The sequence below is a fragment of the Cervus canadensis genome, chromosome 11 (assembly GCF_019320065.1).
Source record: "Cervus canadensis isolate Bull #8, Minnesota chromosome 11, ASM1932006v1, whole genome shotgun sequence".
NCBI classification, from domain to species: Eukaryota; Metazoa; Chordata; class Mammalia; order Artiodactyla; family Cervidae; genus Cervus; species Cervus canadensis.
This window is the reverse complement of record NC_057396.1, coordinates 36,854,879-36,877,243: the sequence shown is the minus strand read 5'-3', so window position 1 is coordinate 36,877,243 and position 22,365 is coordinate 36,854,879. Positions and strand designations below refer to the sequence as shown.

The 22,365-nt window shown below is 42.9% G+C and overlaps 1 protein-coding gene across 2 annotated transcripts in view; it reads left to right on the top strand.

The window, feature by feature from the left end:
- Nucleotides 1-15,191, top strand: part of PARVA (parvin alpha) — a 172,534-nt gene extending 157,343 nt beyond the window's left edge. For both annotated transcript variants that reach the window (XM_043482462.1, XM_043482463.1), the window contains one exon: nt 13,132-15,191. In XM_043482462.1, the coding sequence (XP_043338397.1) occupies nt 13,132-13,208 (77 nt within the window). In that variant the 3' untranslated portion in view covers nt 13,209-15,191. The remainder of the gene's footprint in view (nt 1-13,131) is intronic.
- The last annotated feature ends 7,174 nt before the right edge of the window (nt 15,192-22,365 follow it).

Here is a 22,365-nt window from a genome sequence, read left to right as displayed (position 1 = left end):
AGCACCGAAGAACTGATGCTTTCAAACTGTAATGTTGAAGAAGACTCATGAGAGTCCCCTAGACAGCAAGGAGATCAAACCAGTCAATCCTAAAGGAAATCAGTCCTGAATATTCATTGGCAGGACTGATGCTGAATCTCCAGTACTTTGGCCACCTGATGCAAAGAGCAGATTCATTGGAAAAGACCCTGATTCTGGAAAAAATTGAGGGCAAGAGGAGAAGAGGGTGACTGCGGATGAGGTGGTTGGATGGCATCATTGACTCAATGGACATGAGTTTGATTTAATCTCCGGAAGACAGTGAAGGATAGGCAAGCCTGGTGTGCTGCCATTCATGAGATCACAAAGAGTTGTACACAACTGAGTGGCAGAACAACAGCTATATGTATATTTATAACTGATTCACTAGAGACAATTATATGCAAACAAATTTGACAACCTAGAAGAAATGGACAAGTTTCTAGAAATATAAAGCATACAAAAATTGAATCAAAAAGATGGTTTGAACTGACCTATCACTCAAGATGAAATTTTTGTTGTTGTTGTTGTTGTTGTTTAGTTGCTAAGTCATGTCCTACTCTTTTGTGATGCCATGGACTGGAGCCCACCAGGCTCCTATGTCCATGAGATTTGCCAGGCAAGAATATAAGAGTGGGTTGCCATTTCCTTCTCCAGAATATCTTCCCGGCCCAGAGATCAAACCTGTGTCTTCCACACTGGCAGGTGGATTCTATACCACTGAGCCTCCAGGGAGGTCCAGAGATGAAACAAAATCTGTCGTTTTAAAACTCCATACAAATAAAAGTCCAGGACCAGATGGCTTCACAGGCAGTTCTACCAAACAAAGGAGAACTTGTACCAATCCTTCTCAAACTCTTCCAAAAAACTGAAGAGGGGGGAACACTCCCAAAGACATTCTCTGAAGCCACCATCACCCCAATACCAATACCAGATAAAGATACTACCAAAAACGAAAACCACAGGCTTATATCTTTGATGAATATAGATGCAAAAATTCTCACCAAAACATTAGCAAACTGAATCCAACAACACATGAAAAAGATCATAGACCACAACCAAGTGGATTCATCCCCAGTACATAAGGATGCTTCAGTGTATGCAAATCAACGTGATACACCACATACAAAAGACAAAAACACATGATCATCTCAATAGATGCCAGAGAAGCATATGATAATATTCAACATCCATTCATGTTAAAAACTCCTACAAATGTGGGTATACAGGGATCATATCTCAACATAATAAAAGCTATTCATGACAAATCTATAGCCAGTATAATACTCAATAATGAAAAGCTAAAAGTCTTCCTGCTAAAATCTGGAACAAGGACATACACTTTCACCTCTTTTAATCAAGATAGTATTGGAAGTCCTACCAACCACGGCAATCAGATGAGAAAAAGAAATAAAAGTTATCCAAATGGGAAGGAAGAGGTAAAATTGTCATTACATGCAGATGTCACAATTCTATATATATAGAAAACCCTAAAAACTATACACAAAAACTACTAGAACTGATAAATTCCGCAAGGTAGCAGGATATTAGATTAATGCACAAAAATCAATTGCATTTATTTACCCTAACAATGAAATATCAGAAAAGGAATGTAAAAAACAGTACCAGATTTTCATAGTGGCCCAGTGGTTGGGAATCCACCTGCCAATGCAAAGGACAGGAAGATTCCACATGCCACAGGGCGGCTGGGCCCATATGCCACAATTGCTGAGCCCACGTGAAACCACTACTGAAGTCTGAGCGCCCTAGGGCCCATGCTCCACAACAAGAGAAGCCAACACCCTAAGAAGCCGATGCACCGCAACCAGAGAGTAGCCCCTGCTCGCCACAAGTAGAGAAAGCCGGCACACATCAGTGAAGACCCAGCACAGCCAAAAATAGATAAATAAAATTTAAGATAAATATTCTAGAAGCAGCATTAAAAAAAAAAAAAAACTTTCAAAGTTGAATTCCCAAAAAAGAAATATTTAGAAATAAACCTGATAAAAGAAGTGGAAGACTTATACACTAGTAACTATAAAACATTAATAAAGGAAATTGAAGATGATTCAGAGAAGTGGAGAGATATCCCATGCTCTTGGAATGGAAGAATTTATATTGTTAAAATGGCCATACAACCCAAGTGTGTGTGTTAGTTGCTCAGTCATATCTGACTCTTTGTGACCCCATGGACTGTAGCCCACCAGGCTCCTCTGTCCATGGGATTCTCTAGGCAAGGATACTGGAGTGGGTTGCCATTTCCTTCTCCACACAACCCAAAGAAATCTCTAGATTTAATACAATCCTGTCAAATTACTCATAGTTCAAAGAACTAGAATAATCCTAAAATGCATGTGAAACCATAAAAGATCCATAATTGCCAAAACAATCCTGAAGAAAAAGAACAAAGCAGAAGGCATAATCCTCCCAGACTTTTGGTTACTACAAAGTTCCAGTAATTGAAAACAGTGTGGTACTGGCACAAAAACAGCCATATGGATCAATGGAACAGAACAGAGAGCCCAGAAATAAACCCAAACACCTCCAGTAATTTTATTTTTGATAAAGGAAGTGAGAATATACAATGGGAATAAAACAGTCTCTTTAGCAAGTGGTGTTAGAAAGTTGAAGGGCTGCATGTAAGTCCGTGAAGTTAGAACACACGTTCTCACCATACACAAAAATAAACTCAAAATGACTTAAAGACTTAAACATAAAACATGACACCATAAAATTCCTAGAGAGATCATAGGCACAACATACTCTAACTTAAATCGTACCAGTGTTTTCTTAGGTCAGTCTCCCAAGGCAATAGAAATAAAAACAAAAATAAACAAATGCGGCCTAATCAAGCTTACGAGCTTTTGCATAGAAAAGGAAACCATTTTTAAAAATACAATGTGCAAAATGGGAGAAAAATATTTGCAAGTGATGTGACTGACAAGGGCGTAATTTCCAAAATTCACAGCAGCTCATACAGCTCAACAACAAAAAAAAAACAAACAATGCAACCCAAAAATGGGTAGAAGACCTAAATTGATCTTTCTCAATAAAAAATGGTCAAGACACATGGAAAGATGCTCAGTTTTGCTAATGATTAGAGACATGCGAGTCAAAACTACAGTGAGGTACTACCCCACACCAGTCAGAATGGCCATCATTAAAAACTCTACAGGGGCTTCCCTGGTGGCTCAGTCAGTGGTAAGGAATCCACCTGCTAATGCAGAAGACACATGTTCAATCCCTGATCTGGGAAGATCCCATGAGCCACAGAGTGACTAAGTCCATGCACCACAACTATTGAGCCTGTGCTGTAGAGCCCCGGGTCTGCAACTGCGGGGCCCAATGTGCTGGACCTACTGAAGCGTGTGTGCCCTGGAGCCTGTGCTCTGCAACAAGAGGAGCCACCGCAATGAGAAGCCTGTGCGCCAAACTAGAGAGTGGTCCCTGCTTGCCACCACTAGAGAAAAGCCCCTGCGCAGCAACAAAGACCCACAGCAGCCACAAATGATGAATAAGTAAATTAAATTATTTTTAAAACTCTACAAATAACAAATGCTGGAGAGGATGTGGAGAAAAGGGAACTCTCCTACACTTTGGTGGGAATGTAAGTTGGTACAGCCACTATGGGAAACAGTATGGAGGTTCCTCGGAGAACAAAAGATAGAATTACCATATGATCCAGCAATCTCTCTCCTCAGAATATTTCTGGACAAAACTATAATCCAAAAAAATACATGCACCCTTGTGTTCACAGCAGCACTCTTCATAATAGCCAAGACATGGAAATAATCTAAATGTCCATTGACAGATGAATGAATAAAGAAGAATCCATACATGTATTAATATACAATGGAATACTACTCAGCCATAAAAAGGAATGAAATTATTCCCTTGGCAGCAACACAGGCACAACTAGAGATTACCATACTAAGTGAAGTTAAGGCAGAAAAAAGAAAAATAAATACCGTCTGTAATCACTTATATGTGGAATCTAAAATATGACACAAATGAACATATATAAAAAACATAAGCAGGCTCATAGAGAACAGACTTGTGGTTGCCAAGGTAGAGGGGGTTGGGGAAGAGATGAAGTGGGAGGTTCCAGTTAGCAGAGGTAAGCTATTATATATGGAACAGATAAAGAACAAGGTCCTACTGTATAGTACAAAGAACTAATATCATCCTTCTCAACCGTTAAAAAACACTGAAGAGAGGAGGACAGTCATAAATTCATTCTACAAGGTCATCATTACCCAGATACCAAAATCAGGCAAAGATACTACAAAAAATAAAAAATTACAGGTGAATATCTATGATAAATATAAGTAAAAATTCATGACAAAAATATTACCCAAATTCAACAATATAAAAATCCCAAAATTAAATGGGACTTATCCCAGGAATGGAAGGATGGTTCAGTATCCCTAAATCAATGTGCTACATCACATTAAAAAAAGGAAGGATAAAAATCATATGATCATCTCAGTAGACACAAAAGGTATTTGACAAAATTCAACATCCATTCATGATAAAATAAATTCTCAAAGTTGGTATAGAAGGAACATATCTTGATACAATAAAGGTGATTTAAGATAAGAAAGCCTTTTTATGCAAAGAATGCAAAGAAATTAAGGAAAACAATAGAACAGGAAAGACTAGAGATCTCTTTAAGAAAATTAGAGATAATAAGGGAACATTTCATGCAAAGATGGGCATGATAAAGGACAGAAACAGTAAAGACCTAACAGAAGCAGAAGAGAGTAAGAAGAGGTGGCAAAAATACACAGAACTGTACAAAAAAGGTCTTAATGGCCTGGATAACCACAATGGTGTAGTCACTCACCTAGAACCAGACATCCTGGAGTATGAAGTGGGCCTTAGAAAGCATTACTATGAACAAAGCTAGTGGAGGTGATGGAATTCCAGTTGAACTATTTCAAATCCTAAAAGATGATGCTGTTAAAGTGCTGCATGCAATATACCAGCAAATTTGGAAAACTCAGCAGTGGCCACAGGATTGGAAGAGGTTGGTTTTCATTCCAATCCCAAAGAAGGGCAATGCCAAAGAATGTTCAAACTGCTGCACAATTATCCTCTCATTTCACATGCTAGGAAGGTAATGCTCAAAATCCTTCAAACTAGGCTTCAGCAGTACATGACAGAGAACTTCCACATGTACAACATGGATTTAGAAAAGGCATAGGAACCAGAGATCAAATTGCCAACATCTGTTGGATCGTAGAAAAAGCAAGAGAATTCCAGAAAAACATCTACTTCTGCTTCATTGACTACGCTAAAGCTTTTGACTGTGTGGATCACAACAAACTGTGGAAACTTCTTCAAGAGATGGGAATACCAGACCACCTTACCTGCTTCCTGAGAAACCTGTATGCAGGTCAAGAAGCCACAGTTAGAACCAGACATGGAACAATGGACTGGTTCCAAATTGGGAAAGGAGTATGTCAAGGCTGTATATTGTCACCCTGCTTATTTGACTTACATGCAGAGTACATCATGAGAAATGCTGGGCTGGATGAATCACAAGCTGGAATCAAGATTTCCAGGAGAACTATCAATAACCTCATATATGCAGATGATACCACCCTAATGACCGAAAGTGAAGAGGAACTAAAGAGCCTCTTGATGAAGGTGAAAGAAGTGAGTGAAAAAGCTGGCCTAAAACTCAGCATCCAAAAAACTAAGATCATGACATCCATTCCCATCACACCATGGCAAATAGATGGGGAAACAATGGAAACAGTGATGGACTTTATTTTCTTGGGCTCCAAAATCACTAGAGACAGTGACTGCAGCCAGGAAATTAATAGATGCTTGCTCCTTGGAAGAAAAACTATGACAAACATAGACAGCATATAAAAAGCAGAGACATCACTTTGCCAACAAAGGTTCATCTAGTCAAAGCTATAGTTTTTCCAGTAGTCATGTATGCATGTGAGAGTTGGACCATACAAAAAGCTGAGTGCCGAAGAATTTATGTTTTCGAACTGTGGTGCTGGAGAACACTGTTGAGAGTTCCCTGGACAACAAGGAGATCAAACCAGTCCATCCTAAAGGAAATCAACCCTGAATATTCATTGGAAGGACTGATACTGAAGCTGAAGCTCCAGTACTCTGGCCCCCTGATGAAAAGAGTGGATTCAATGGAAAAGACCTGATGCTGGGAAAGATTGAAGGCAGGAGGAGAAGGGAATGACAGGGGATGAGATGGCTGGATGGCATCGTCGACTCAATGGACATGAGTTTGAGCAAATTCTGGGAGATAGTGAAGGATAAAGAAGCCTGGCGTGCTGCAGTTCATGGAGTTGCAAAGAGTCATACACAACTGAGCAACTGAACAATAACATGATAAACCCACAGTTAACTCCATACTCAACAGTGAAAAGCTAAAAAGCTTTTTCTCTAAAATCCAGAATAAGACAAGGATGCCCATTTTCATCACTTCTAGTTAACACAGTGTTGGAAGTCCTAGCCATAGCAGTCAGAAAAGAGAAATAAAAAGTATCCAACTGGGCAGGAAGAAAAACTACAAAGGTGACATCTACAAAGTCACCTTTGTAGATGACATGATACTATATTTTGAAAACCTTAAAGTCTCCACCAAAAAACTACTAGAAGTAATAAATGAATTCAGTAAACTTGTAGGAAGTGAAAGTCCTATAATCTGAAAACCATGAAACACTTATGAAGGAGATTGAAGATGATACAAAGAAATGGAAAGATATTCCATGTTCATGGATTGGAAGGATTAATACTGTTAAGATGTCCAAACCACTCAAAGCAATTACAGATTTAACATAATCCCTTCCAAAATACTCATGACATTTTTCACAGAACTAGAAAAAATAATCCTAAAATTTATATATAACCACAAAACACCCCACATTGCCAAGGTAATCTTGAGAATAAAGAACAAACCTGGGAGAATCATTTGCCATAACTTTATACTGCAAAGCTACAGTAATAAAAATGACATATACATCAGTGGAACAGAATAGAGAGCCCAGAAATAAACCCACACACCTGTGCTCAGTTTATCTACAACAAAGGAGGCAAGAATATACAATGGAGAAAAGACAGTCTCTTCAATAACTTGTGCTGGGAAAACTGGACAGCTACATGTAAAAGAAAGAAATTAGAACATTTGTTCATATTATATACAAAAATAAACTCAAAATGGATTAAAGACCTAAATTTAAGACCTAAAACCATAAAACTCCTACAGCAGAACAAAGGCCAAATACTCTTTGACCTTCTTTGACAAATTGACAAATTGTAGCAGATTTTGGTAGATCTCTCTCCTAATAGCAAAGAAACAAAAGCAAAAATAAATAAATGGGACTTAAATTTAAAAGCTTGCACATCAGAAGAAACATTGAAAAACAAAACAAAACAACCTACTGAATGGGAGAAAATATTTTCAAATTGTATTACCAGTAAGTGGTTACTAGAGGCTCCCCTGCAGATCAGCTGGTAAAGAATCTGTCTGCAATGCGGGAGACTGCCTGCAATGCAGGAGACCTGGGTTCAATCCCTGGGTTGCGAAGTTCCCCTGAAGAAGGAAATGGCACCCCACTCCAGTATTCTTGCCTGGAAAATCCCATGGACAGAGGAGCCTGGCAGGCTACAGTCCATGGGGCTGCAAAGTGTCAGACACAACTGAGCAACTAAACCAACATCCAAAATATATAAGTAGCTCATACAACTCAATAGTAAAAAGTCAAACAACCTGATTAATGAGCAGAATACCTGAAGAGACATCTTTCAAAAGAAGATATACAGATGGGAAAGAAGCACATGAAAAGACGCTCAGCATCACTAATCAGAGAAACACAAGTCAGAATGACAGTAAGATAGTGCCTCACACCTCTCAGAATGGCTGTCAGGAAAATGCCTGCAAATAGTAAATGCTGGAGAGGATGAAAAGGGAACCCTCCTACACTGCTGGTAGGAATATAAATTATTGAAGCCACTGTGGAAAATAGCATATGTGCTGCTGAAGTGAGCACTTTATTTTGGGGGGCTCCAAAATCACTGAAGATGGTGACTGCAGCCATGAAATTAAAAGATGCTTGCTTCTTAAAAGGAAAGTTATGACCAACCTAGAGAGCATATTAAAAAGCAGAGACATTACTTTGCCAACAAAGGTCTGTCTAGTCAAAGCTATGGTTTTTCCAGTAGTCATGTGTGAATGTGAGAGTTGGACTATAAAGAAAGCTGAGCACAGAAGAGTTGATGCTTTTGAGCTGTGGTGTTGGAGAACACTCTTGAGAGTCCCTTGGACTGCAAGGAGATCCAATCAGTCAATCCTAAACAAAATCAGTCCTGAATATTCATTGGAAGAGGTCATGCTGAAGCTGAAACTCCAATACTTTGGCCACCTGATGCAAAGAACTGACTCATTGGAAAAGTCAGACCTTGATGTTGGGAAAGATTGAAGGCAGGAGGAGAAGGGGATGACAGAGGATGAGATGTTTGGATGGCATCACCGACTCAATGGACATGAGTTTGAGCAAGTTTCGGGGGTTGGTGATTGACAGGGAAGCCTGGCATGCTGCAGTCCATGGGGTTGCAAAGAGTTGGATATGACTAAGCAACTGAACTGATGAAAAATAGTATGGAGCTTCCTTAAAAACTAAAAGTTGAAGTATAATATGATCTAGCAATACCACTGCTGGGTATGTAACTAGAAAAGATGAAATCTCTAATTCTAAGATATGTGCACCTGATATTCACAGCAGCACTATTTACAATAGACAAGACCTGGAAGCAACCCAAGTGCTTATCAACAAATCAATGGATTAAGAAAATGTGGTATATGTATAATATGAAATACTACTCAGTCATGAAGACAAATGAAATACTGCCATTTTCAGCAACAGGGATGGACCTACAGAATATTACGCTTAGTGAGATAAGCGAAAGACAGACAAATACTATATTATCTCCCTTATATGTAGAATCTGAAAAATGAATGAATGAATACAGCAAAACAGAGACTCACAGATATGAGAACAAACTAGTGGTTACCAGGAAGGAAAGGGAAGGAGGGAGGAACAAGAGAGCAGTAGGGGATTAACAGATACAAACTACTCTGTATAAAATAAGTAAACAACAAGGATGTACTGTACAGCACAGGAAAATATAGCCATTGTCTTTAATGACTTTAAATGGAGTATACTCTATGGAAATGTTGAATCACTATGTTGTACACCTGAAACTAATGTAATATTGTAAACCAAGCTACTTCAATAAAAGAAGAAATAAAATTAATTAGGTTAAATGGTCATTTTGAAACCTTTTCCCATATTGGCTATTTTCTTTCTCAAGCAACCTTAGAACTCACCTATCTTTAAAGGAGAAAAACAAATCCTCTCATCTCCATCCGTGTCTGTCCCTCATCAGGCTCCCAAGTTCCTCCTTTGCACCCATGCCACTGCTCATTCTGCTGTGAACACTTTGCCCCCACCTGCACATGGCCATGCTCACTCCCAAGCCACCAGCAGGACTGTGTTCTCGAGAATCATTCCAGCTCTTACCCTCTTGGGAGCATATGGCTCTATTACTCATCCCCTCTTTCTGGAATTTTCTTTCTTGGCTATTCCAGGACATTGGGCAATTATTCATTCAGTTCAGTTCAGTCACTCAGTCGTGTCCGACTCTTTGTGACCCCATGAACTACAGCACGCCAGGCCTCCCTGTCCATCACCAACTCCCAGAGTCCACCCAAACCCATGTCCATTGAGTCGGTGATGCCATCCAGCCATCTCATCCTCTGTCCCCTTCTCCTCCTGCCCTCAATCTTTTCCAGCATCAGGGTCTTTTCAAATAAGTCAGCTTTTCGCATCAGGTGGCCAAAGTATTGGAGTTTCAGCTTCAGCATCAGTTCATTCATTTATCTCCTATTAACATGTCTGAGGTCTGTGCATGCCAGGTACCAGCCCAGGAACTGGAGTAAAACACGGTCAATTCTCTGCAGTCACATTGCTCAGAGTCCAGGTAGAGACAGATTTCATCAAATAAGCACACAAATCATTGATTTAGAACTGGAGACAGTGCTGTGAAGGAAGAGTGTGGGAGTTTTGAGAACATAAGACAGGGTGCCCTCACCAAGACCAGGTGTCAGAAAGGCTTCACGGAGGAGACAGTGCTTTGAGCTGAGGTCTACAAGAGGATCGGGAGTCAGCTACTTGGGAAGAACAATCTAGATGTTTAACAGTGTGTGCAGAGGCTGAGATAATGGAGGAGGATAGCCTATTGGGAGGTTGTAAAAGAAAGCCAGTGTGGTCAGTGCAGAGTGAATGAGCAGAACATGGCTTGACGTGAGATTGGAGAGGTGGGATGGAGTCAGCTTTTGCCCTGTAAAACCATGGATGAGGATTTTGGACTTTTAAGTGACGTGGCTATATGACCATACAAGCTGTGAGATGGACAACTCCTGTTAGTCACTCAGTCATGTCCGACTCTTTGAGACCCTACAGACTATAGCCCACCAGTCTCCTCTGTCCATAGAATACTGGAGTGGGAAGCCATTCCCTATTCCAAGGGATCTTCCCGACCCAGGGATCGAACCTGGGTCTCTTGCATTATAGGCACATTCTTTACCATCTCAGCCAGCAGGGAAACCTCCTAAGACCAGAGTTATGTTGTTGTCTATGGTAACACCGTGCAAATGTGAATAATGTACCGTGGAGTGTGCATCTTGTACAACCAGACCCAGAAACCAAGTAGTCAAGCTGCAATGAGTACAATGGACAGGAGAGGGCAAGAGGCTTTGAAGAGCCCATTGAGGAACCAGCTGCAGTGGCCCCAGTGTTACCCTACCTGCCCCTTCACTCACTCCCTTGTTGAGCTCACCTTTGCCCCTATCTGCCTCTCTAACAGTTCCTCCTTAGGCTAACTCCCTAATCTTTGACTTGGGTGGAATTTAAGGAACACTGAACATCAGGCAGTAAGGGGAGGACAGGAATTAGCCCAGAGGACATGGGACCGTATTTGGCAGAAAGTGATTCAGCCTGAGAAGGGTGAGGTAGCAGGTCTCAGCTACGGGGCAGGATCCCAGTTAGAGGCTCAGACCTGTGCAGGAACCAACACGGAAGGAGAAAGGGGGCTGCGCTCCAGGCCTGGTGGGTGGTCCCTGAGCCCCTGATCTATCAGCAAGTGAGCTTGGAGCAGAGTCTGAGCCCAACAGGGTGGAGCAGGATTGGTGTACAATGGAGACAAGGCCTGGGCAGGAGCAGGCAGGAGGGGTTCCAGGAGTTGACGGAGCCCTAAGGAGATTCCCAAGTCCTAGGCCCTCAGCTTAGGGCCCAGTTGGTCTTAATCTTTGCAGTGCTGGGACCTGGGCACACCTAACTATGGCAGCAGCCACAACTGCCAGAGTCCCCAGGCTAAGACCTGGAGCCGCTGGAGCCCCCGCCTCCCACTCTGCTGGTCCTGAGTGATCCCCATTCCTATTCACCAGACCACTGCTGGAGCCCTGACCTGTCCCCAAACCCTTCTCTCACAGCAGCTCAGCCTCTCTCTCCTATTTTTGAATCCTAGAGCATTTATTACTTTCTATCCTCTGACATTATTTACTTCATCTGACCTTCTGCACAGTTAGGGTTTTTTTTTTCTAATAACTTTTACTATGAAAAATATCACATAAACAGAGTGGCACATAAAAGTGTGGGTTAGTGGAATATTCCACAAGCCACCTGTAACTAGCATCCAGTTCAAGGGAAACAGCCACCCCAGCTCCTGAAATTACCCTCCACTTGCCCTTTTTGGCCTTACGTACTCCTCAACCCCAACTCTCCTGCCTTGTATAGTCATCAGGCTTTTACCTTTTTCTTTTTTTAACTTTTCCTTATAATTACAGTCTAACTCTATATGGGCTTCCCAGGTGGCTCAGTGGGTAAAGAATCCACCTGCAGTGCAGGAGATGCAAGAGACACGGGTTTGATTCCCAGGTCAGGAAGGTTCCCTGGAGGAGGGCATAGCAATACCTACTCCAGTATTTTGCCTCAACAATTCCATGGACAGAGGAGCCTGGCAGACTCCAGTCCATAGAGTCACAAAGAGTTGGACACAACTGAAGTGACTGAGCACGCACAAACATGTAGCCCTATAGTAGGCAAAGAGGCCCTTTCTTTATGTTTTCTCTATGCTGGTTCTTCAGGGAGGGCTCTCCAGCAGGGTCATGATTGCACAGGGGCCAGAGCAGAGCCTTGTGGAGGGAAGGTGGAGGAGCCAGCGTCAGCAGACGGTTAGCGAGGCAGCCAGAGAAAGTGACCAGTGAAGAGAAGAACAGAGAGAGGGGACAGGGGAAGTCAGGATGGGAGGAAATGGTTGCATGAAAGCTCAGGACCTGCAGTGGAATTCTCCTGATAGTAGGGTCCAGCTCCCCACTCAAACCCGGCCACTTTGCTCCGTCCTTAACCTTTCAGACGACACCTATCTACCTAGTATTCCCTGCCAGGCGGGCTCCTATGCCATCTAGGGGCCCGCCCTCCCTTCTTAAACGAGAGGTGGCTTAGTCCTAAGCCACCGCCTTGTCCCCCACTGTAGCCCCAGGCTGTCCCCTCCTTTCCACCACTCACAGCTGGCTCTGTGGTGCAGGGTAAAGGCAGAGGGGCCCCCAGACACAGGTGAGACCAGGGGACAGAGTCGGGTCAGGGTCCTCGCACCTGAGATGCTGATTCCAGGGCAAAGTCTGCATGCCCTGGGGCCCGCTGTCTCTCAGTGAGAGGTGCAACACCAATACCCCAGCACCTCTGCCCCTCACTGCCCCCTGCTCTGAAGTCTGGCTGCACAGCCCTCCCATCATCCTTCAACACCCACCTGCCCCTGGTCGTCTTGTGGGATGCTCTTCTGTCCCAGCAGGACAGGGAGCTGGCTTTTCTGGAGCACACAGTGACGTCCTACGGGGGGCGGGGGGTGGGGAGAGGGAGGGAGGGAGGGAGGGGGGGAGGGGGAGAGAGAGAGAGCGCGCTCACCCTCCCCTGGGACATGCTGGGCACCCGTGGTGGGTGGCGGGAGGAAGGGGACAAACACCGCCAATTTGGGCGCCACTGAAGCAATGTGTTTTTTGTTCTGTATCCTATGCAGACATTGTCAACTGTGACCTGAAATCTACGCTGCGAGTGCTGTACAACCTCTTCACCAAGTACCGGAATGTGGAGTGAGCGTCAGACTGGACCGTCCCCAGAGCCGCCTTATCCTGCTTATTCCTGTCTCCTGCTCTGCGCTCTCCTCCAAGTCCGGCTGCTCTTTTCCCAGAGTTAGTGGGAACTGAGATCAGGAAGGAAATGACCAGTGACTCAGTGGGCTGATCTGACCTCCTAGGCTCTGAGGCTGACCCCACAATGGCTTGTGAAGGTTGTCCCAACCTGGTTCCAGGTCCAGATTTCCTTCTGTGTAATCTGGAACCGGCTTAGGCACAAGAGCCCACCCACCCACTCACCCACCCTCAGAAAATGAAAACAGAGATAAGAATTACCATTTAATGGGTGTAACCTATGGGCTGGGCACCACACTAAGTGCTCTGACCTACTCCAACTCGTGAATACTCACGACTCCCACTGAAGATGATGTTATCAGCCCCTTTTACAGATAAGGAAACAGGCTCAGAGAGGTTGCCTGACTTCCCAGAAGCTGCCATTTGTTTTGCTTCTTTGAAGAACATATTGGTTAATAACTAGCCCATTATGTTACATTTTCTGTACATTCTGTACTTGCGTTTGCATGTGTGTATATGCGTGCATGTGCACCTGCGCCCTTCAAGAAGAAGGACCCCCTGATCTCAGCACCAGGCAGGCTAAGTCAGGACTCAGTGGTTCACACTGAAATTGGCAAATCAAATTTAGCCCAATTAATAGTGTGTGTGTGGCAGGAGCCGTATCCCTCAACTCCTTTGTACAAATGAAAATTACTCTTAATTCCTTCAGATTTGTAATAACCCCTTGTTCTGGTTTCAGGGTGACATTTGGAAAGGATTCTGTTTAAAATTAATGGAGTGGCACATTTTGCAGCCTTTTTGCCTGATTGCATGTAATGGAAGTGCCCTATATTTTCCTACAAAATAAGTCCTCGATTCATTATCGTTAGGCAAATGTACAATATACCCAGGCACCGCAGAGAGCTGGGCACAGGCCCATGCGAGCAGGGCTTGGGAAGCAGGGCTCTTCAACAGGGACTCTTGAGCTTTAAAGAAAGGAACTCCTTTTTGCCCTCTAATTGATCATTTAGACCATTTCTGGCGAAGTCTACCCACATGCAATTACTGGCTAATTCAGGCAAGCAAAAATGTAAGTTATTTAGACCCAATCTGAGTAGGTTTCCTTGCATGGGTTACCCGCGGGCTTGTGGTTACATGGATCCCCTCTACATGAACCCAAGTTTGGAATACAGGGCTCAAGTTGTCCCAGCCTTCAGGGCCTGGGATAGGAAAGGGGCTGAAGGGGGTTGACTAGGAGGACAAAAAGCGTGGGGCAAATACTTGCACACTTAGCATACAGGGGACATCTTCAGACCGTGGGATGTTGGCTTGTGGTATTTAACATTTGTACTCTAAGTTGACCAAAGCCTTGGGATAGGTAATAACTTGTACTGATGTATCTTCATTGTAGAATTTTCCAAAGTATGCTAAGTGGACACCAGCCTGTATTCCCACCTCTGGATGTCTGTGCCTACTTTAGTACTACTTTAGGCCCAGTAGCACAAAGCCCTTCTCTGATTTGAGGAATTCGTCATGACCTCTATCTACACCACCCAGAGGGAGGCCTTCCATCGTGTCCAAACATTCCTTCCTGCTTTTCATCAATTCTTACTCTACAGTCTCACTGCAGTCACTCAAAACCCATATAATTTCAATATACTACTTATTTCTGGAGAGATTTCACTCTAAGAAAGAAGTATTACTCAGCATTTTAAGATACAGAGAAATATGCACTCTCTTGTGTCAATCTGTGTAAAAGAATACAATCCTTTTTTACATAATTAGTGAAATATTTGTCATTAGGAAACACTAAATACAGTATTATTTCTGTTGCTCGTTTTTAAATTCCTGATAGCAAATCAGCATAAATAATTGCTTTGTCTCCTTGAGCAATACTAAAGCAGATGAAATAAGAGAAATGAACTCATTTAAATGTGCTTTGCTATATGAATTTTGTCTCCATTTTGTGTTTTTTTCTTATATTCAAGCTGCAAATGGACAGTGGGCAAGTGACTTATTAAGCGCACTCCTTTTTGTATTTTACATATGCACTATATGAAAACACATCAGAACACTTGGAAATTTTTTTAATAGCAGGTCCAATTTGTCAGAAAATGGTGTTTTGAGACCAAGGTCTTTATCTTACTCTGAAATTCCAGGGCTTGGGCCTGGTTTTATAACCCTGCCATCTCATTTAGAGGTTTTTCTTTATATTATGGAACCTCCTGCTTAATACATGACTGTTTTTGAAGAGGGGGTAAAAGGCATCAGAAAACAAATAAACCAAACATAACCCTTGTCTCTTTTAAAAGAAAAAAAAAAGCTGAGGCAAAAATCAAGTCTCTGTAGGCTCACTGGATCCTTTTTTCCTCTTTTCTAAATTTAGATTCTTTCATATTTTTGATAATTAATGTGTAAATTGTGCAAAATTCAAAAAGCATGAATGGATATCTAATGAAAAACCCAATCTTCCTCCCTCCTTTTTCCCAGCAGACAATACCTGTCTCCAGAGGCAACTATTTTGTTCTGTTTCTAGTATTAGCTTCCAGATACCCCCACAATATAAGGTATATAAATATCTGTCAACATATATAAGACCAATTTTTAAGCATAAATAGCATATTATACATACTATCATGCACACTGCTTTTTTTCATTTAATGTTCTATCTTAGAGATTATTTTGTGCTGGGTATTAAAACTCCTTAAACTGAGAATATGAGTACTTTATAAATCCAGATGCACATCCCTGCTCTGTATGAGCTAGAAAATGAAAGCCCCACCAGAACGAGGTAATGTTCTAAACAGTCAAGACTGGGACCTACTGGGGTGGGGGCTGGAGAGGACATTACCAGAAACATTCCCCTGTGTCCTCAACTGAATTTATTTCTTAAAGGCCTCCTTTGGATCATTATGGTAAATGGTGAACAGTTTGATTAAGCTTGTAGTTGTACATATTACTAGGGCTACTAATTTGTAACTGACTCAGAAAATACTAAAAGTCACTGAGTACCCCACAGTATCCTGCTACAAGCCCAGCCACCCATGCAGAGCCCGTCTGCTCTATGGGAAGGCTCCAATTTCACATGTGCAGGCACAGAGCTGACATTTCCAAAGTCTGGGAGAAGGACTCTTTATCAGCACATCATCAATGTTGTCTTGAGTTGGTTGCTATTTGCAATTGCTGCTCTTGGTACTTTTTAATTATGAATTACAGTTAGCTTAGCTTTATCATTATCAGTTTATTTTGTTGTGGTTTTCCTGGTTAACCCAACAGAGTACACTGAAGCTTATTTGCATCAACAGTATCCCTGGGCTGTAATTTTCCAATAACTTGACTCTCAGACATGTATACATTGTGGTTCAAATATGAATCATCCATACTCCAGTGCTAGAACAAATGTATACATAATCCACTCCCCCAAAATTATCATTAATTTATTTTTCCACTGGAAAATGAGACTAGATGGAGTCGGTAAGTCAAGCAGTTTTGCCCTAAGTAGGGGCTGATCAAAAATAATTTCAGATCCACTGCACTTAATTACAACCCCACCTCAAGAACCCTACCTACATACAACATACTAAAGATGCCAAAAGGGTGTGTTCTGAAGCCTCCACTAATGCTAATATTGCATGCAATCTCCACCCCCGCCCAAAATTCACTTATATCCGTTGGAAAATTCAAGAGTTGCTGCGAATACTGAGAACAAGAAAACAATTGAGATGCAATTACTGGGTGGTTGGTAGACTCATCAGCTTCCTAACACTTGTAAATTCAGGTTCCAGTAAAAGACGAGTAATATAGGAGTTGCTCACTGTTATAACTGCAAAGATTCTATCTGCACACAGAGAATTTTCACTGTTTTTTCCTCTCTCTTTCCTAAAAAATATAAACCCAGGGTAGCTACAAGATTTGCTCATGCCCGATGCTTTGCTTTTTTAGTGTTTGCACATGTGTTCATGATGACAGCCAGGCGCCATGAGTGTGCTCAATGGAGGATGCCCAGTCCCCACCCCAAGCTCGACCATCTTTTGGATTTGCAGATTTCCCAGGCAGGAAGCACCAGTGAAGCATCTCTGAAAAGTACATTCTGTAAGAAGTTAATAGATGTGAGGTGAAAAATATGTCACCCTTGAGTTGAGAAAACAAGAGGCCAAAGAAAATTAAACTCCCTTTAATAAACTGTTAATAAAACAGTTTGGGTTTTATTTTATGCTTTTTTTTTCCTCATTGGAGCCCGACTCAGTGTTCCCTGCACTAATGAAGATTATGACTCTCTAAGGGGGGACAGAAGAGGGCATCCCAGTCGTGCTTGACCACGGGACCTATTTGGTCCCTGAAGTATTTGCAGGCTGAGTACTCTGTGGAACTCATCCATTCATTTAACCCTTAGGCCATATGGTCTAGAAGTATGTATTGAGTGTCCACGATGCATTAGGTGAACTGTGACCAGTGGCCAGCAAGGCTCACTCAGAGAGCTTAAAAATAATCACAAATTAAAGGTACTGACAAATTGAGATGACCTCTTGGAGAAGTACATAAAACTCTGAAGGAGGTCTCATTTAGATTTTGAGGTCAAGAGAGGTCTCTGGCAAAATAACATTTTAAAATGATACCTGAGGGAGTTTCCTGGTGATCCAAAGGTTAAGAATCCATCCTGCAAAGCAAGGAACACAGGTTGGATCCCTGGCCGGGGAACAAAGATCCCACATGCCAAGAAGCAGCTAAGCCTGTGTGCCACAGCTACTGAGCCCACGAGCCACAACTAGAGTCCATGCACCACAACGAAAGATCCCACGGGATGCAACGAAGATCTGACACAGCCAAATAAAAAAACAAAGTTTTTTTTAAAAAGAAAGACTTTCTAATAAATAAATAAAAATGAAGTGACACCTGAATCACTGAGCTATTCAAGTAAAGAATTATTAAGAACAGGATCCCAGCTAGGAGAAGACTCCGTTCCCTAAACAAACTGGTAGGAAGTCAGGATGGCTAGAGTACAGAGTGAGAGGGGAGAAGTGTCAGATAAGAGGATTACAGATTCTATCATAGGAAAAATAGGAAGCAATGTATGTTTTTAAAAAAGCCTTCTGGCAACTGTGTGGGAAAACTTTGGAGAAACCTATGTCAGTAATATGGACTGCCCTTCCCATTGCCTTATCATGGTTGTGGCTGGAGAGCAAAGGGCCCAGGAGAGGAGCTCCAGCTTCTGCCCCACCACACGCTAATCTGGTCTCAAGCATGCACAGGAAGCCTGGGTGTGCTATCCAAAGGCAAGGCCTACTGGGCGCTCAATACTCTACCTCCTGCAGGGATCGAAGGAGCTCTCAGGCCATCCCCATCCTCTCTACATTTGGGTCTTATGAGAAGAGCTAAGGAACCAAACAGGGCTTCCCAGGTGGTGGAGTGGTGAAGAAACCGCCTGCCAATGCAGGAGACCCAAGAGATGCGGTTTAGATCCCTGTATCAGGAAGATCCCCTGGAGCAGGATTTCCAGGATTCTTGCCTGAAAAATTCCATGGACAGAAGAACCTGGTGAGGTAGAGTCCATGGGGTTGCAAATAGTTAGACACGACTGAACACACACACAAGGAAACCAGAAGGCTGGATGAGGCTGCACATGTAAAGCAAAGGAGAGACTACCGCCAGAAAGCTGTTCCCTGGGGACCAGTGCCTCCAACCTGCTTACCAGAGGACTTCTACCATTTCATCCCTATTTGGGTTCAATGTGGGGAGTCGGAATGCTGTTCTCCAGCCTGGGAGCAGGGCAAGGTATAGGGTGTCTGGAAGTGCAGTAGTAATTTCATTTTCCCAATTCTTATTAATCAGCATGAATTATTATTATTACATAAGGCCTACCAAAAGTGGGTCACTTTTGCTGCACAGTTAGGGTCTTGTGAAATATCTTTCATAGGAAAGTAGTATATAATTTTATTTTCACTGGAACTGAAATACCAGAAATATTAGAAGACACCCCTGCTTGGGAGCTCCTTGGCTGGAAAGCAGTCCAGTGGTCACCTGCCCCACAAGCATTCTTCTCCTTAGCAGGCTCCCTGGCCCAAGCAATCAGGATTCTCGCCTCAACTCCCCTCTGCACACTGTGGGCATTAGCCTTGATGCTGGCATTTAAAAGGGCACTTAGGAATTTCTGAGAAGCCCCAATGATTAAGATAAATGATGTTTTATCAGTGAAATGAACTTTTCATTTCTTGTTATTGATTTTCATGTTTTCACATTTTCAGATGTCGTTTGTTTGCCCTGGGGTGGCATTCCAAGACACACAAACGTCATTAAGGCAACCACTTTAAAGAGTGCCCCGTTTTATTGAGGTGGACAGGACAATAGATAAATATTTAATCTGCTACACATTTGCTCAGTCTGGGAGCTAGGATTAGGACTGCACGATGCTCAGGCTTTTATGTATCTTCCTGGAAACCCTGACAATGGCCTCACCACCTGCCCTTTAGAAACACAGTGTTGCCCATGGCAAACATTTGCCAGTGTTTCTGAAAAACAGCTCCTGGAAGGCTTTCTTCATTCCAGCTTCAAAGGACATCCAATCATTCCTTATTTGCCACGATACTGGAGGATATACTCTCATGGAATAGGAGACATTTGGCTTGAAATAATAGATAATAAGACAGTCACCAGTGAGCACGTGCTAAGCTAGGTACTCAGGCCGCGTATGCTGCATCTCCTCCATGCTGTGAGTCTCTAGGTGATGAGTGCACATTGCAGGGAGGGGCACTGATTGCCTCCTCTGTTCAGTACTTGAGCCCACACTTCCTGCATCATTGGTTCTCCAGCTAATTCCATAACATCCTACTGTCCTGCATGGGGATTGCATGTAGTCCAGACTCATGACCAGGCTTACCAGCAACCACTCTCAGCAGGGGATCTGCCAGATTGTTTTAGTTTATAAAATTTACCCATCCATGTGTCTTCATTCATGGATTAAATGACTTTCTGATCTGCACACTACCAGTGCAATTTTCCATTAAGATACAGAACTTTCTTTCTTCTTTTCATGATGATTCCAAAGGCTACATGAGGTGTTCCGCCCATGGCAGCACAGGCCTGCCCTAGTACTGATGAACAAAACACCAAATACCCTGGAACAAGTCCCCAAACTGCACATGATCAGAATGCAATCAAGTTAGAGGATATTTGTGAAATGCCTGTTCTGGGGTCAGCCCCATTCTATGCAGAGAATGGGATCAGAAAGTACAGGATCCCTGTCCAGATGGAGTCTTCCATCCTAGTGGGGGTGACAAATGCAGTTCATTTGAGATAATTCAGTGATGAGGCAGGACAGATACCTTTGAGGGTCCCTAGTTAGCTTTTCTCATAAAATACCCCAGCCCCAGCTGCCATGTAATCCTTAGTGGCATTTGCCCCCAGGATCAGCAATTTCATCTTCCATACAGATTTGGTGCTTCAAAAAAAATCCACACAACTCACCCGATAGCCAAATGGAGACTTAGGAACATTTTTCTAAAGTCTTGCTTTTTTGTTGGAAAATCACTTCATTCCACAAATTCCAAATAGCCAGCAAGGAGCCCAAAGTCCAACCTGACATTTTAACTGTAAGACGTTTTGACTCTGTCACTGCACCCAAATCTCTCTCTCCACTCCAAATCACCCTTTGTTCAGCCCCGTTGAGAGGCACTGCTAGTCTTAATCCCCAGCACAGAACTGCTGCAAAAAAATCAGAGTGAACATACACCAGCAACTGATCACTCTTGGGGGCATCTTCAGTTGCCACTAGGGGATCCCTAGCTTCTGCAAGTCTCCTCTCATCTCGTGTGAATTACCTTCATCTCCCCAAACACCTATTCCTACCTTTTCCCCAGGCCACTCTCCCACTTCCTCCCCCTGTAAGTTTTCATCCCTTTCTTCACTAAGAAATCAAAGCTGTTTGTGTCATGTTCTTTCCACAACATCAACTTCTCGCTGCCTCTCACTTCTTCCCACCTCAATTCCCAGGCTGCCCCTACCTTCACCTGCTTCATCCCAAACCAGCTCCCTCATCCCCCTACAAACTCAAGTCTCCCTCCTCCTTCAGTATCTTGACTTTCACTCCAAACCATGCCTATTTCTAGGATGAAAAATACTTGTGTTTGTGCCACTCCCCCCTGAAATTCCATTTTCCCCCCATTCTTTTCCTCAAGATGTTCCCTGGAAGTCTACAGACCCATACTGATCCCATTTCCTTCCTTTATGAATTCCTAAGACCTACTACTAGTTTTCAAGAAGCTGAAACTGCTCTTAGCGGTCATCACTCCATCTATCAGGCTAACCCAGCCCTTATTTCCCTGGCTGTGGAGCATCTGACCTTGCTGTCCATCACTTCTTTCCAGGAACTCAGCTGCCAAAGTTTCAGAGGCACTGTGTTCTTCCGCTTCCCTCCCACACTCTGGCTGCTGCTCTGTCTGCTCCCAGGTTCCGTCTTCCTTGCCCCAGCCCCGATTGTGACTGCCCCCTGGAGGCACCTCCACGATTCTCTCCTTACGTCTCTCTGTGGCCGCCACCTGCACCTGCTCCCCCTCAGTCCCAACGTCTCACCCAGCCAGTTCATTTCCAGTTTTACAACATCTCCTTTTGAATGGGGTAGCCCACATCTAACCTGGCACATCTCAGACTGAATTTTTATCCTCCTTACACCTGCTTCTCCTTTAGACATCCCTTGTCTCTTCCAGAAGTGGTTTCTTCTTCCCAAGAATCCTCGTTCTCAGATGCACGTGCTCTGAATTTTCTGCTCCCCACACTGCTTTAGCCACTCAGTTCTGTTAATTATGTCTTCATGAACCATCTGTCTTGCATTGATTCCCCTCCTCTTCAGGCACTCAATGATTTCCCTGACTTAGACCTTGTCCTCTCACACCTGGACATTGTGATGGCCTCTGAAATAATTTCCCTTTGCGCTTTTCCATCTTGTGCATGTTTCCTGCTTAAATTTCTTGAAACACAGCTCAGACAATCTTACACCTTGTCAAACAAAATGAACAGAGGTGCTTCTTGAGAACTTACAGTATGCACTTTATACAAATATTCTCATTTAATCCTCTCAAAAACCCTATGAGGTAGGCACCATCATCATCGTTATTTTACAGAAAGAAAAATGA